Genomic DNA, 16935 nt, shown 5'->3' on the forward strand with positions numbered 1-16935 from the left:
TGGGCTTAGATCAGCACTTGCCTCTTACGTATAAGGATAAGGTCAAACTGCAAAGAGAGCTAGTGGCTCGTGGCTTATAGATCGACAATTTATACTAGCTGATCTTTAATCCCTAGCACATACACTAGAATTTTGCCCATTCTTATTACAATGAACTCACTGATTCAAAGGAGGAGCAAGAAAAACCTGTTTGCTCTCTAGGAATCTGTGCGAAGCAGCCAGGCACAAACAGGAATCAGGCGGAATTAGTCTGGAACATCACCTTCAGCATTTCAGGCACAAGTTTAGATGCCATGAAGGCGTGCTTGCTCCATTTGGCAGGTAGGGAGAGGAAAAGACAAGAAATCTCTACCCACTATACTGAACTTGGCTTTTGGGGAGTGACAAACATTTCAGAGCAGGGTGTCATCCTTTTGTTTTCACTCTGTGAAGTTTAAATCAGGCTATAGTATTAATTAACAAAATATCATCACTAACAGTCATGTGCTGTATTTCTTTGTATACAAGCTGTTCCAGAGTGAACTGAGTGGCGCGTCTTTGAATTAAACATCTTTTCACAAATATTCACTATCACATATTCTCCCCTATGTGACCTGAATCCACTCTGTGTAAGCATAGCAGGCACCATTAAAAGTAAAGGGGATTTTTAACTTCATGCTTTTGTTTCTAGATAAGGTACTTAACTGAGTTCAAGGTTGTTAATTTTAAAATCCTCTGGGAAAAGAATTATTTCAATATAAAGCATGTGATTGCAGAGCAAATCATAGGCTCCATTGAACATGATGGATAAAAAGATTCTTTGCACAATCATATATTATGCAATTCCATGAGGTTACCCTAAGATCCAACTTTTCAGCTAAATCAGCAATGTTCCAGAAATGTTTTAACATCACTTCTTAAGGCTGACTGATGTATTAGAAATATATGCGTTTATTTTAAAACTGAATTTGTGCTACAGACTGCTCTGACACACTCATTATATACATTGCTTCTCTGTTGCTGACCTGTAGTATGTTTGATGGTTTACCTTCATTTCAGAGCATCATCAAGACAGCACACCTTTGTCTCTGTTTGAAAAGCACTTACAGAGGCTGGTGATAACAAAATAAGAAGGCATTTTAAAAAAGAAAATACACGGGGTTTGTTGGAATTAGTAGTATAACAGCAGGACTGAACCAGGAGGCTATAGGGGATGAAAGCTATCATAGTCCACATACATACAGATATGCAGATACATATACATACACTATATATGCATGTGTTAAGTATACTTCCTTTATGTGTTATTATGTGTTATTATGCGTTAACTTCCTTCTGCAAGTAATAGAGGAGCTAACAAGGAGAGGTGCCGTGCTTGACCTTGTGCTCACCAACAGGGAAGGGCTCGTTGAGAATGTGATATTCCAGGGCAGCCTTGGTTGCAGTGATCACGAGATGACTTTGGCCTCTTCAGGAGCCTGCTTAGTAAGGTTCCATGGGATATAGCCCTGGAGGGCAGGGGGACCCAAGACTGTTGGTTGATATTCAAGGATCACCTGCTACAAGCTCAGGAGTGCTGCATCCCAACTAGAAGGAAGTGCAGCAGGAGGGCCAGGAGACCTCCTTGCATGGATAAGGAGCTGCTGAGGAAAATTCAAATGAAAAAAGAGGCTTATAAAAAATGGAAGCAAGGACAGGCGGCCTGGGTAGAGTACAGGGATGTTGTCCGGGAAGCGAGGGACCAGGTTAGGAAGGCTGAGGCCCAGTTAGAATTAAACCTAGCCAGGGATGTTAAGGATAACAGGAAGGGATTCTACAGGTACGTAGCAAACAAAAAACAGACTAGGGACAACATAGGCCCCCTGAGGAAGCTCTCAGGAGAACTGGCTACACAGGATTTGGAGAAGGCTGAGGTTCTGAATGACTTCTTCGCCTCGGTCTTCACTGGCAAAGGCTCTGACTGCACCACCCAGTTCTTAGAAAATAGATGCAGGGGCTGTGAGAATGAAGACCTTGGGCCCACTGTAGGAGAGGATCTGGTTCGAGACGGTCTTAAAAATCTGAACGCGCACAAGTCCGTGGGACCTGATGGAATCCATCCGCGGGTCCTGAAGGAGCTGGCGAATGAAGTTGCTGAGCCACTGGCCATCATATTTGAAAAATCATGGCAGTCAGGTGAAGTTCCTGACGACTGGAAAAAGGGAAATAGAACCCCCATTTTCAAGAAGGGGAAAATGGAAGACCCGGGGAATTACAGAGCAGTCATCTCACCTCTGTGCCTGGTAAAATCTTGGAGCACATTCTCCTGGAAGGCATGCTAAGGCACATGAAAAACAACAAGGTGCTTGGTGACAGCCAGCATGGCTTCACTAAGGGGAAATCCTGCCTGACCAATGTGGTGGCCTTCTATGATGGGGCTACAGAATTGATGGACAAGGGTAGAGCAGTTGATGTCATCTACCTGGACTTGTGCAAAGCGTTCGACACTGTCCCACACAACATCCTTGTCTCTAAATTGGAGAGATATCAATTTGATGGATGGACCACTCGGTGGATAAAGAACTGGCTGGGTGGCTGCACGCAAAGAGTTGTGGTCAATGGCTCGATGTCCAGCTGGGGACCGGTAACTAGTGGTGTCCCTCAGGGATGGGTGTTGGGACCGGTCCTGTTCAACATCTTCATCGCTGACATGGACAGTGGGATTGAGTGCGCCCTCAGCAAGTTTGCCGATGACACCAAGCTGTGTGCTCCGGTTGATACGCTGCAGGGAAGGGATGCCATCCAGAGGGACCTTGACACGCTTGTGAGGTGGGCTGATGCCAACCTCATGAAGTTCAACCATGCCAAGTGCAAGGTCCTACACCTGGGTGGGAGCAATCCCAGGCACAGCTACAGGTTGGGCAGAGAAGAGATTCAGAGCAGCCCTGCGGAGAAGGACTTGGGGGTGTTGGTCGATGAGAAAATGAACATGAGCCGGCTTCAGTGTGCGCTCGCAGCCCAGGAAGCCAACCGTATCCTGGGCTGCATCAAAAGGAGCGTGACCAGCAGGGCGAAGGAGGTGATCCTGCCCCTCTACTCTGCTCTTGTGAGACCTCACCTGGAGCATTGTGTGCAGTTCTGGTGTCCTCAACCTAAAAAGGATATGGAACTGCTGGAACAAGTCCAGAGGAGGCCACGAGGATGATCAGGGGACTGGAGCACCTCCTGTATGAAGACAGGCTGAGGAAGTTGGGGCTGTTCAGCCTGGAGAAGAGAAGGCTGCGTGGAGACCTCATAGCAGCCTTCCAGTACCCGAAGGGGGCCTATAGGGATGCTGGGGAGGGACTCTTCGTCAGGGACTGTAGTGACAGGACAAGGGGTAACGGGTTAAAACTTGAACAGGGGAAGTTTAGATTGGATATAAGGAGGAAATTCTTTTCTGTAAGGCTGGTGAGACACTGGAATGGGTTGCCCAGGGAGGTTGTGAGTGCTCCATCCCTGGCAGTGTTCAAGGCCAGGTTGGATGAAGCCTTGTGTGGGATGGTTTAGTGTGAGGTGTCCCTGCCCATGGCAGGGGGGTTGGAACTGGATGATCTTAAGGTCCTTTCCAACCCAAACTATTCTATGATTCTATGATTCTATGATATATACATATATGTGAAAGAGGGTGTGTGTGTGTACTGAGATGTAGATTACTTGTATACCCAAAGCCAAGTGAAGGATTTATCAGCACTGTTAGAGACTGAAAAGTAACTGTCCAGTTCTACTTTCACTAAGCCATGGAGACATTTTCTCTGTCCATGTTCTTCTGCTTTGCTTTAGTACTTTAATTCTCTCCAGTGCATCCTCCTCCATTGTCATGGCCAAATCTCTCAGTGCTGCAACTTTAATTATCTGACCTGTGAGTGGTCTAATATGTGCCAATAAGATTTGCATGGAGCAAGCAAGCAACAAAAAAGATAAATTCAAGTAACTTGCTTTTCTCCACCGTGACTGTTCATGTGGTTTAATGTTCAGCCAAGATAAGATAATTGGAAACCTTATTAAAAGTTGTTTGAATGGAAAAACAAGGTGCTGCAGATATTGAACAGCTCTTGAAATCAACCTAAATGTGCTTTGGTAGCTAATTTCGGGTGTCTGAACCTGAAATTTTGTCTCATATTTTGTTCAATTTAAATAAGGAGGCCTTGCAATGTTCCTTTATCCTGCTTGTCAGTGAAAAATACTTCATTTACCTTTCTTTTGTCTCCTTTTTTCACCATGTTAATGACAGATACAGTTTATTAAGGTATGGAGAGATCAATTTTCTTGCTGAGTAATTTTCTTATAATTTTTTTACACTGAAATGGAGAAATATCAAGGTATTGATTTACAATAATAATGTGTAATTATCAGCAGAAGTACATGTGGAGCAGGTGACTTCTCTAATTTTATTATTTCACAGTATTTCTTCTCCCTTCGTAAAAATATGTGTTTGGTGGGAGAGAATGGAGGTTTGTAGAGCTCCACATTCTAGAAAAAACAGAAGAAATACAACCCTCTTTGGAGAGACTACAGTGGCTCTTTGATCTTGGCTTTACCAGGCATGCTGTAACTCATATATAATGTTTACCAAAACATTATAAGCTCATGGAGACTGTGCTGTCTTACTCTTCTCATTAGGGACTATTGAAAACATAATCCTTAATGCAAGTGATCCAGTTTGACCAGACTCTATTGATGTTTGACCTTATTTACAAACACTGCTGAATCCTTCAAACACAAATCTTCCCCCAACCATATCTTGCATTTCTCTTCAGTTTCCTCTTTCTCTTCACCCCTCATGACAACATTTTTGAAGTTACCAGCACCCCACCACAGGCAGGTTTTCTTCACTGTATTCTTTTCTGCCTTAAGCTGTGCTGAAGGCTACAAACTCTTTCCTCTTGGATTCTTTCTACTTTTCACTTCCCCCTGTGGAGCAAAGCATTACCCTGCCCAGCACTGGTCTGGTGGTACCATGCGGTTGTGCATAGCTGGGGATGACACTTAGAGTGTGACCTCTGTGGTCAAAACAAAACTTCCCAAAGAAAAGGAGCTGATTCACTAATTTTCTATTATAACAATAATGCCATTGCCATGTGTCTACCCTTGTACTTTCGGTTCACTTACACAAGAAGCAGATTGTTGCCTTATAAATCAGAGAGACACCAATATTATTCCTTATCTTTATATTGAAATGTAAATACTTAATCTCAACTTTCGTCCTATAAAATTTGAGTTTTAATTAAAGCCCATTAACAAAGGTCAAATTACCTGATATGACTTTAAGCTGTGCTAAGAACTTTCAACTATCAACTGTTATCTATTATTACTAAATAAAGAATCCAACAGTAAAACTGATAAGAGCTTAAGAGTCATTCTTGCTGAAATCACACCTATGTTACTGTTGCTGCGACGTAGATACAAGCTCTTATCTTTGTTAAATACTGACTTATTGACGTGATCTCATTTCAGAAAAATACCCCCAGCACTATCTAAGAGTACATCTCTTGCACTGTCCAAGTATACCTGCAAGCACAAACTACCAATATAATTTGTTCAAATGGAAATAATAGTTTCCATATATTATTGTGAACAGGTTTTGTCTGATTCAGAATACGGTTTTGATCAGTGTTGTTTTGATCAAAATGAGTGGTTTCGTGAGGTTTTAACTATTTTCTTGATGAGATTTTTTGAGATTGTTGTAAGATTTCACTGTTTTTGTGGTAAACAAAAAGGTTTACTTGCTTTTATATCTATATCCTCATATTTTTAGCATAATCATGTTTTTAATACATATCACCAGGTAAGTACTAAATTACCACATTTATGACCAAACGTGGTTATTTAAATGACCACACCAGAAATACTGATGTGATCATTTAAATAAAAGCACAGTTTGCTTTAGTACTAAGATGCTTCAAGTGCTGAGGCACAGAACTACTAGCCTACACATTCCAGACTGAGTCTGCCCACTGATCATAATACTCAAGGATTTAAATGCCCAAACACTTAAACCCATGATATTCAAACAAGTAAACAGCCACAGTACCCACATAAACTTCCCCACCATGAGACTTTTACAACCTTATCTGCATGTTTCATCCCAAGACTATTTACATGTAATATTTAATATGTTACACAGTTCAGTAACGTGTTTTCAAGCGGGCAGAGCAACATGAAGGTTGGTGTTCACTCTCATGGCTGAAGGTGTAGAAAAGGTATTACAGATATTTACAGTGGCTGAAGTTAATGCCACTACACATTGTTCTACCTTTTAGCCTACTGCCTTCTTTGGAAGAGCATTAAAAAAACCCTAAAAAGAACTGTTTTCTGGTTTTAGTCAGGTGGTGCCTGAGTGTAGAGTGCTTAGCACAAGAGCAGTGATCCTGGACAGAGAGACTGCTGGACCTCCAGTCTTCTCAGTGTGGGGATTGTGAAGCTGATCTCATTTGTGAGGTGTTGAAGATCTACTAACGTGAGACATTATTAACGACAAAAACTTGTAACACAGCTTTTTTCTTCCTGTTTTCATGTCCTGTAACTCATGACAAGCAGACGAAAAATGTGTAACAAAATGAAATAACACAAGAGATGGAAGCTGGACTGCTTAGAAATATGGCCAGTCTAATGCTTATGGGAATGTGGGATCACAGCAGAGACACCAGTGGAGTTGTGATGGCTATTGATTCAAATCCAAGCAATATATATATATTACTTTTGCCTCTCTGTGTGCTAGGAAAATTTCAGTTTATTTGTACTTACCAGTTAATATTTTACCCAAAGACAGTACCTTTAATCCTTTAAATAGTTCTCTTATAAAGATACCAAGCAATGGCTCACCTAAATTGTGCCACTTAGTCATGATCACAAGAACACATGAGGTGTCAGCAGATGCTTCAGATAGTTTTGCTGCTTTCTATATGAATTCATAATAATAATCCTACCTCAACAGTAATAATCCATCTCAATGAATGTTCTTTCAGGACACACATATCCTTTTCTTCCCAATAGTCTGCCGTGGAAGGCAATAAACCATAGGAATTAGGTGGGAGACAGCAACCGTATGGCAGGTGGGAAAAGTCAAGCTACCAAGAAACAGATGCTTCCAAAGGGGCAAATTCTAGGAGATCCTCAGGGACTTATCCAGGCAGCACCTGTGCCAGAAGGGAACCGTACACGTCCTGTAAATGGAATTTATGTCCAACCCAGCAACTCCTGAATATAGTCCCACTTATCTTTTGCTGACCCCATCATGTCAGGCATGAATGTCTAATTTAATTATTGCACCCTGTAGAGATAAGAATTGTCTTCCTTTTTTTTTCCTAAACAAGATAACATCAAAATTGCAATTTGGCAGGGCTTACTGGTAAGTTCACTGTGTTGCCACATGGCAAATTAGCCAGCAGAGCAACAACAGAACCAAACCCTTTTCAGTTAGCAAATAACTGAGTATCAGGACAAGCAGCCTGGGAGAGAAGCAAGGAAGGAAGCGTGACTGTCACCCAACTTCTTAAGCTAATCGGGCTTTTTGAAAGCCAGCTGGAAAGACAGAAGATGTAGGTGTACCCGCGGGCTTTTCTCCATCCCTTTCTGGACAGTCTGCTCAGTACTTCCTACCTATCTGGGTAGTGACGAAACAAATGTTTTCAAGAGGCAGTGCTGGACACCACAAAGGTGTACATGATACACTAAAATGAACTCATGATCGTGTCTCTGGCTAATGACACCTGAAAAGAATATCTTTTTTATACCTCAAAGTAATATAAATAATTTTTCCATTTATATGATTATTCAGTTCATACAACAGAGATTATTTCTGTTCCTGATAAAATCTGTATATTACATTCAGTAATATTCAAGTATGTAAAGATAGTAATAACCTCCTACAGAGAGTAAATTTACTCGCTCTTCCTCAAGGCAAATGAAGTACAGCCAAGATGAACAGGGGTGTGCTTTACTCCTTCCTATTGGCAGCTCTTCACTTCTGAAATCTTCAAATCAAGTACTTTCTGGTCTCTGTTAAGGGTTGTCAAGCTATTCTGCTGTGCTACAGTGCCCTTTGGAATCTGTCCTGGGTTCAGCAGTAGCAGTCATTTTTCTCCTTCTTAGCAGCTAGTGCAGTGCTGTGTTTTGATTTTTTGGCCTGGAAACAGTGTTGATAACGCCGATGTTTTCAGTTGCTGCTCAAATGTTTGGTCTGGCCAAGGACTTTCTGAGCCTCATGCTCTGCCAGGGAGGAGGGGAGGCCGGGAGGAAGCAGAGACAGGACACCTGACCCAAACTGACCAAAGAGGTATTCCATACCACAGCACGTCATGCCCAGGGAGGTAATGGGGAGTTACCCAGAAGGGCTGGGACTGCAGGGTTGGAGGAGGTATCGGTTGGTGCTCGGCTGGGGGGAGTGGGGCGAGTTGTTGGTCAGCTGGTGTTGAGGTGTTGAATTCTTTCCTCTTGTTGTTTCCTTTATCATTATTATTATTGGTGGTAGCAGTAGTGATCTGTGTTATACCTTAGTTACTAAACTGTTCTTATCTCAACCCCTGGGAGTTGCATTGTTTTCGATTCTCCTCTCCGTCCCTCCAGGAGCAGGGGGAGGGCAAGAAGGGGGGGAAGCAAGCAAACGAGGTTTGTGGTTGGGTTTAAACCACGACAGAATCACAGGATGTTCTCAGGCTGTCATGATGCAGCTCTAATCTGCACAAGGGTACAAATCAGGACCAACCTTCAGTCAGTGGTGACACCATACTTCTCCTCCCAGTTTGTGCACAAGCTCTCCAATAGCCCACTGAAACTCTGGAATTCATTTTTCTTAGGCCTAGGACACCAAAGGTTGAAAATAGAAAAGTCTTATGAATGAGCCATGTTCTAATAGCAGCCGTTGGGTCATGGAGATAGTTGCAGATGTATCAGGGTACCCTGAGGTATAGAGTTATTGGTTACAACGAACAAAAACTCAGGCTTGCATTTTTCAAAGACTGCAATCCAGTGGCTGCTGCCTGATTTGAGGCATGGAAGGCTGATTTGCAAAGGTGTCAAGGCAAGCCTACCACAGTGACATATGTTAAAAAAGCATTGTGTGTGCTCATCGTCTGTTCTATCAGAATGTAGACATATAAAGCTAAACTTTCCAAATGGCATATAATTTACATATGTAAGTTCTAGTTAAAAAAAATTAAAAGTTATTATGACTTTGAGATTTCACTACCAAAACTGAGCTGCTTTTAAGGGGTTCAATTTTAGGTGTGGTCATCACCACCTGAAAGGTTTCCTTATAGAATTTCATGGTAGGCCATGATTATTTTTTTAACAGCTATTAACTTTTTCAGCATTATAAACAAAATGTGCTTCAGAATCCTTTCACCTCAACAGCTTCAACTTACAAAACTACAACAAAAAAAACTAATAAAACTTGAAGGATCTATTTGAAAACCAGGAATAAATCATTCATTGTTGTCTTTTTGGTGTTTTACATAGCTTCTCTGAAGAAACTTTATGCCCATCATCTGTTGTAACTCCTAAGGGCAAGTTAGGACTCTGTAAGAGATCTGCAGGGCCCCCTAAAACAATTCTGAGAAAAATGAAAGACTTATTCCAAGAGAGTTCACAAACAAAGGAGTTATTCATAGCTTCATTGCAGCTTGGAGTGAGGGTGTGAAAATATTGAGAAAGCTTTGTCACTGATTTCTAGTTAAAGCTTGCAAAACACAATTGCTTTTCAAGCCTTATTTTAGCTGGCAATATGTTTTAGTTCAAGCCAGTGGTAGATAACACGTGCTGTAGGGTGGCTGCTACCCCAGCCATTCAGGTGGACAGCTGTAACTGAGCAAGGATTAACAGGTCTTGGCTATATGCAAAAGGCTCACGATGCTTACATACAGACTTCTTTTATGTGAGTCTGCTCCAGTTCTTCAGAACTATGCAACAGGCAGACAAAAAACAGCAGATGAATGGTTTTGGTGTATCCAAAATCTGTGTAGCTGACATTATGCCTGACACATGCCTGAAGTTTCTGGAGTGGTTTTGAAATGCCTATTAGGAATCAGCTACACTTCCATGGGCAGCCACAAGAGGAGAACTCAGTGTAATTGCCAGCCACCCACTTGAGACAATGAGAGAGCTTGCATTAAGCACGTCCAGGACTGCCGTTCCACACATGAAAAATGAGGTTATACAACAGGGTGCACCAATTTGTCTCTTGCACATAGTATAGGTGACTAATAAAGTAACTTCTTAACTATTTAAATTATTTAAATTTAGCAAGCTATACAAAAGCAAATAGCAGGGGGGGAAAAAAACCACCACCACCACCATCACCTCTGCCCCATTATACTGTGAAGCTTCCATGCAGATTTATGGTATAAGAAAATCGTGTCTTAAAACTGTCTTTCTGATGAGGAAGAATGCAAAAGGCATGTTTCCTAGAAAATGGTAAATTCAAGGAGCACTGTTTATTTGTAATCAAGCCATTTTTCACTTAGTGCTGAAAAAGGCTTTCAGGAATTTTCTTTATTCTTGAGGACCCCAATTGCTAATTTCAATACTTTTAAAGCAGCATTTTCTCTTCTGTAAATGCTTTTCTTTTCCTTGTGGTAAACAAACTGGCTGCTTTACAGGCACTAAAATACATGAAGTCAACAGACTGCAAAAGAGGGAAACTGTCTTTCTTCCATTCCCCATCTGCTGCAGGCAGCTGAAGAGTTACTTATAGCAACCATAGATTAGGAAGAAAGATCACATTGCTGTAGACTGCCAACAGGAGACTCACTTGGAGAGCTTGGCTTTATTTGTAGACATTTCCAAACATTATTTGTTCTTTTTTTTAGGGCTTGTTTCGAAATCCATCAAAGCCAGAGACAAGTCTTCCTTTAATTTCAATGGCTTTGGAGCAGATTCACAGAGGATAGCCTGTGGCACCTCCAGCTCCTGCATTTGTAGGACTATGTTTATGAAGTCAAATTTCCAGTTGCAGAGAGAGAACTGGACGATGCTACAGAATCCATTCATCACAAATGTGAGCCAACAGCACCTACTGGATAGTGATGCCTAGTCTGCATCGCTCAGATTGATACATTTGAGCACAGTCTCCCTCATCACACCTATATGTTCAGAAGCAGACTGTTTCTCATATTGAAAAGGACAAAATGGGAGGGCTGGCTGCCAGCTTCTGCAAAGCCTGGCAAGTCAGCATGACCCATGAACAAGCAAGGACTCTGAAGGAAGTATCATGAAAACATACAGCTGCCAACAAGCTGAACAGCAGCCGCCTTTACCCTGACTTTTGCAATAGCTTCAATATAAAGCGGTTGGGTTTGGGGTTCCCAAACTGCAGCCATTGAAGTTCTGTATGCAGGCGAAAAGGAACTCATTTGCAGACATCCTCAGCAGAACCCCCAGTTGATAATCATAGTCATATGGTCTCTTCCAGGAAGGGGACTGGTGTCTGGGCACTGACTGGGCCATATCCATCAGCTAATTAGAGTATGGATTGGCTTCTCCAGAGCTGGGAAATCCAGTCAGAATATTCATATCTCAGCCGCGCCATACACCCTCCCTATTAATCAGTCAGAAGTAATGCGGGATCTGCTCCAAGGGTTCCATGGTTCCATAGCTAAGGTAAGCCTTGATTTTCAAGTGCAGTTGGAAAAGAGACATCCCTCCACCACAGTGCATTTCTCTACCCCTTTCCTCTCCTCCCAACAACTGTCCTACACATTAAACGCTTAAGAACTTTATCTTGAAAACCCTGACCTCAGTTCTGCTTCATTTGTGAGCAAGATGAGTGAACTGAAGGTCCAGAAAGGATTTGGGATTGAAAAACACTCTCAAATGCTTACTGGATGCAGTACACATGCTTTAATTTGCAAGAAAGCTTTAGAGTTAGAGCTGCCTGGCATGCTGTCCGATACGTGCATTACCTTCAGCTCAACAGTGCAGTGCAGGTGGCATTTCTGCAATGCGGGAATTCAACCAAATATCTCTGCTCCCTGCCTCTCTGTGATTCAGTAGCTGGCTCACTCATCCGTGTCTAAATATAAGTGCATGTTCTTTCAGTGTCAGGTTATGGTGGTATAAATTATTAATAATTGCATCGAATTCGGTGGAGTTAATGCCAAGCACAGGAGGATCGCAATAGCTAAAGACCCTTATTTGGACTGTATTTCTGGTCACCCAGTGGCCTTGTAAACCTGATGGGTATCTTCTGTAAGGAAGTTCAGAAGCACTTAGGGATTTCAGGTCCTAAATGTTGCTGGGCTGGCTTCCCAAAGTCCATCAGCAGCCTTTGGAACGTGCACGTACGGCTCCCAAGCAGTTGTGATGATTGAAGCATCTTTTCTAAATCATTGTTTTAACTTCTGGCCTTCTCTTCTACCTTCCAGCAGGTATAAATACCGTAGTTCTATATAGTTAAGAGCTTAGCTTTCAACAGAATGCTTTTAAGGTATTTCATTTGGGGTGTGGAATTCTAAACAGACACAACACTTCAAAACGATGCTTACTTGGGACAGTAGGGATTAACCTGTGCATGTGTAAACAGGTGGACAGGACATGACACAATAATTACAGACATTGCATTAGCATCCAAAAGAAGCACCTCAAATTATAATTATTGAAAATAAAGCAATCCAAAACTATTAAACGTATCTAGAGGACCACTGCTTTTTCCCATCTCATAATTCCTTGTGTTTCTCCTTTTGCTCATTCTCCTCTCATTCTTACTATTTTATCTCTTTGTTGTTGTAAAGATCTCCAGGTTTAACGGTCACACAATGATGCCTTTGATGTAGGAGCTTTATCTCACTTTCCCATACGTCCAACAGCAGCATATATCAACTTTATCTTCTCAGCTCATGAGAAAAGCAATACTCTGATTAATGTCTTCTTTTCAAACTTACTTCACATGGAATGAGACATTGATACAACAGACCTCGCAATGCCCAGTACAATGACTTATCATCAATACATGTGTGTATCCTCAGACACAATCACCATTATGTGTTAGAAGCAATCTGTTTGATGTTGTATTCTCCTGTTCCAAGCAGCAAAGAGGAAGGAGAAACGCTGATGACGTGACATCTCCAGCTTTTGAAGGCAGCAGCAAAAAGAGAGGTGATGTGATCAGCGAGACGAGTGCCATGCAAGGCACTGTGCTGAGAATGCAGCTTGGGATCACAGTTCTGATTTCTCTTGCTCTGTGTTTGGCTGTGGAGGAGGCAACTGCTGATGAAGGAATCCCTTGCTCAAAGTACCAGCTAGCTTTCAACCGTTCATGCTATGAGTTTGTTAGACTCCAGCGTACCTTCGCAAGTGCCCAGACCTGGTGTGAGAGGAGAGGAGGGCACTTGGTCTTTATTGAAAATGAGGAAACCCAAGAGTTCTTGCAAAAACATATTGCCGAGGATCAGGAATGGTGGATAGGACTGACCTCAGACTCCTTGCTGAATGAAACTTCTGACGGTGGGTGGTTTGGAAATCATGTCTGCTTTAAAAACGTATGAGTGCTTGCTTCGCATGATGACAAATGCAATGGTAACAAATGCAAAACATTAGTCCCTCCGTAGGCACCTGCTGAAAAGCCACTGTCTCTTGTTTTTGTAACTTCAGATTTATATTAAGATGTTTTTAATTGCCTGCTTCACTTCCCAGTTGCATGTTGTCACCCTTTCCATTGGGTCTTGTGGTTGTATGAACACATGATGAATTAGATCAGTTTGCTGACTTAGTGAAAAAAATGTGCTGTGTTAGGTCTCTAGGGGAAGAACAAGCTGAGCCAATTTATCACATTAGGAAGTGCTGCAAGATCTGATGCAAGGGGAACGGTGAAATCTTGAGGCTGGGAGCACAGGGAGAAGTGGTGGTGGCTCCGGTAATGATTATGTCCGATTAACATCTAGTTGAAGATAACTACATATACTAAACTGCCTCTGTTTCAGCAGGAGCAGGGCTACAGACTCTGTAATTGTATTAAATGCGGAAATTGAACATTCAGGACATGCTTACTTTGTTCACAGGGTCAATGATTTGGCTGGACACTTCAGTTATAAGCTACAGTAATTGGTACAAGGATCAGCCATCTCCCTTCTCATCCACATGTGGGTACATCCTGAAGAATGCCAAGTATCAGTGGGGTGTGACTGAAAATTGCAGCCAGGAATTCGACTTCATTTGCGAGTTTGGTAAGATACACAGCAGCTGGATCTGAGAAGTGAACATGCCATGTTCCCAGCTATGCATAAATTGCCTTGTTGCTTTGAAAGTGGCTGCTCAATAACTAAAATCAAGCTTATCAAAAGTGAACAAGCACAAAGCCATGCAACCGCAGCAGGTGCTCTTTTTCCAGTGTGCTGATGTCAGATCTGATACAAAGCAAAGAACGGGGAGATGTAGGTGCTTGACAGCTAACCATTAAGGCCCAGGTTTCCAACAGAGGCTAGTAGAATAGAAACTGATTTGAGAGTGAATCTGAATGTGTACCAGTCTGTGTCTGCAGTGGACATAAGCTACCTAGTTTAAAGTCAGTCCGAGAGCAAGCTTTTCTTGTTTTTTCTCGGAGCCTTCCACCAGGTGAAGTCTAAGGGCTTTCGCAGGATAAGGAAGCGGGGAGGAACCGGTACTTCCTGGTGGCATTTTAGTGCTCAGGCAGAAAATCTGCAGACCTGGAACAAGCAGTCCTGGAAAGGAATGCCAGCAGTATCATCCCATTCAACATGTAGATACAAGGAAAATCAGTGCTCCTCACACTTTGCTCATAAGCCAAGCATTTTAAACTGTGACTAGAACTAAAGTCATAAGCACTGGAAGGACAATCTGGCTGTAGGTTCCCTCATATAAAAAGCCTTCAAATCTCATATGCAAATATAGGTTTCCACAAGCCCTAGAATTGCTACTGCTCTTGTCCAGTACTGTACTGCTTCCGACGCAATTAGCAAGTCTTTCCACAATCAGCAAAGTTAATAATGTTTGGTTTCCTGTCCTGACTTTCTGTTCTACATCCTCTCCCTCCCCTCCTCCTTCAGCACGTCCAGGTTATTCCCATATTCCCGGCATGTCCTGCCTCTACAAACACTTCTCACTCCCTCAGTTCCCTCCACACCAGTTCTGTGATTGCTCCAGAGCTCCAGCTATGTGTGCTGGCAGTTGAATCCCACGTTGTGGATTCAATAGACAATGGGCTATAATCTATTAGAAGCACTGATGTGACTCTTTCTGTTCTACCTAGCTGTCGATTTTTATGGAATTTTAGGGTGTTTTGAGGTTTATATCTGTAAGTCAAACTTGGCTGAAGATGACTAACATTAAAAATAATGGGGGAGAAGAAACTGGCAGACAGCACAATTCCTGAAGCTTATTTTCCTTGCAAAAACAGACTAGAATTGTTTTTCCATTACATCCATGGTAGACAACTATCTGTTTGTAAGGAAACTGTCATCTGTTACCATAGGATCTGACTTCAAGCCCATAAAATTCAAAGAGCGTTTGCGTTATTGAGCAACCATGTCCTACACTACATCCATCATTCCATTACCCAGGAAACCGAGAACAGAGTGAGGCAATTATAGCCTTGTTTTCAGTATCTACAGCACATGGCCATTCATACACCTACAGAATTTAATAACAGGGTAGACTCCTCTTTCACCAGCTCTGCATGCAGGGAATTAGATCAAATATCCCAAAGAAATGGGGACAATATTTCTGTTAGTTTCCCTAGGTGCTGAATGTATGGAAGTTCTGCAGACAGACAGTGATTCTTAACACCTTCACTCACAGCTACTGTGAAGCTTGGTTCACATTAACATTGAAACATCAAATGAAATGTATAGGTAGCTCCAAGTGGTACCACTGTTCGAATTCGATTTCTCTGGTTCCTGATAACTTATTGACTTGATCATCTGAGCTAGGTATGCGTGCAACCAACCAACCAGACAGCGTTGTCTTCACCTTTTCTTTGATCATATATCCTAGGACTATTTGTGCTACTCAATGCAAATAAAAACTTTTGTTATTATTATTTCTCACTATTTATTTTCTTCCATTTGGTGCTGTGTGGGTTAGCAATTTGTTGTAATAAAAATATACATATTGAACTAGGGTTTGTACTTAGGAACAGACTAAGTTCTATGCATTTTTCCATATAAAAGCTGTTAAGACAGCAAATACTATGAGAACACTACACAAAGCAAAGAACAAAAAAATGCTTGAGATGACAGCCTGTATGAGAATTGAACAGAAAATCACTTTTCAAGCTTATTTAGAAAGCTCTAATCTGTAAAATGATCATGTTGCTATAGTTACAGCCAGGCTTAGATTTAGCTTTTAAATAACAATAGCACACAATTACTGCAGTGTGCACACATCAGCACTGGTAATCAAGGTTCTTAAGAGGAATGATCACAACAGCAACTGCAGGACAATGTTTAAACCTGAGACAGCTGAAACAAAAACATTCTTTTGCAACGCTCTCATAGGAGAACAGCCTTTCCCATCCTCCTCTACAGGGTAGTAAGTATCCTGATTACTACAGGAAACTAAGAATTCTGAAAGACAATTAACTGTCCCAGATTAATCAAAGAATGAGGTGTATGCAATTAGAAATATGACCTTACTCTTTCGAGCAGGTGTGCTGAATGAAGTCAGTCAAATATCACACAGGAACAAAGATGTCTCTGTAGCAGAAATGGGATCATGTCCCACACTTAACATGCAAACTGTTCTCCAGAGCAATTCCCAGAATTGCCACAAGACTCTTTTGGAAGTAAAGAATAACTAAACCTTCCTTACTGCAGGTACCACAAGTCAAAAAAATGATAAATGTTTTCCACAAAACTATTATATTTTTTGGTTAAATATTTTTGTTTATTAAAAATGTTCTCTTTTTCGTTAAAAGCAGTAAAAAGCATAGATCTATTATGCTGGATTAAAAAAAAAAAATCTTATTCTTTGTTCTTTTCTTTTTAT

General features: G+C 41.7%; 1 protein-coding gene across 1 annotated transcript in view; it reads left to right on the forward strand.

Moving 5' to 3' along the window:
* Positions 1-13355: 13355 nt before the first annotated feature.
* Positions 13356-16935, forward strand: part of LOC136005490 (polycystin-1-like protein 2) — a 41518-nt gene continuing 37938 nt past the window's right edge. The window contains 2 exon segments of the mRNA XM_065663026.1: positions 13356-13437; positions 13992-14156. Of these exon segments, the coding sequence (XP_065519098.1) occupies positions 13997-14156 (160 nt within the window). The 5' untranslated portion in view covers positions 13356-13437; positions 13992-13996.

The sequence above is a fragment of the Lathamus discolor genome, chromosome Z (genome assembly GCF_037157495.1).
Source record: "Lathamus discolor isolate bLatDis1 chromosome Z, bLatDis1.hap1, whole genome shotgun sequence".
NCBI lineage: Eukaryota > Metazoa > Chordata > Aves > Psittaciformes > Psittacidae > Lathamus > Lathamus discolor.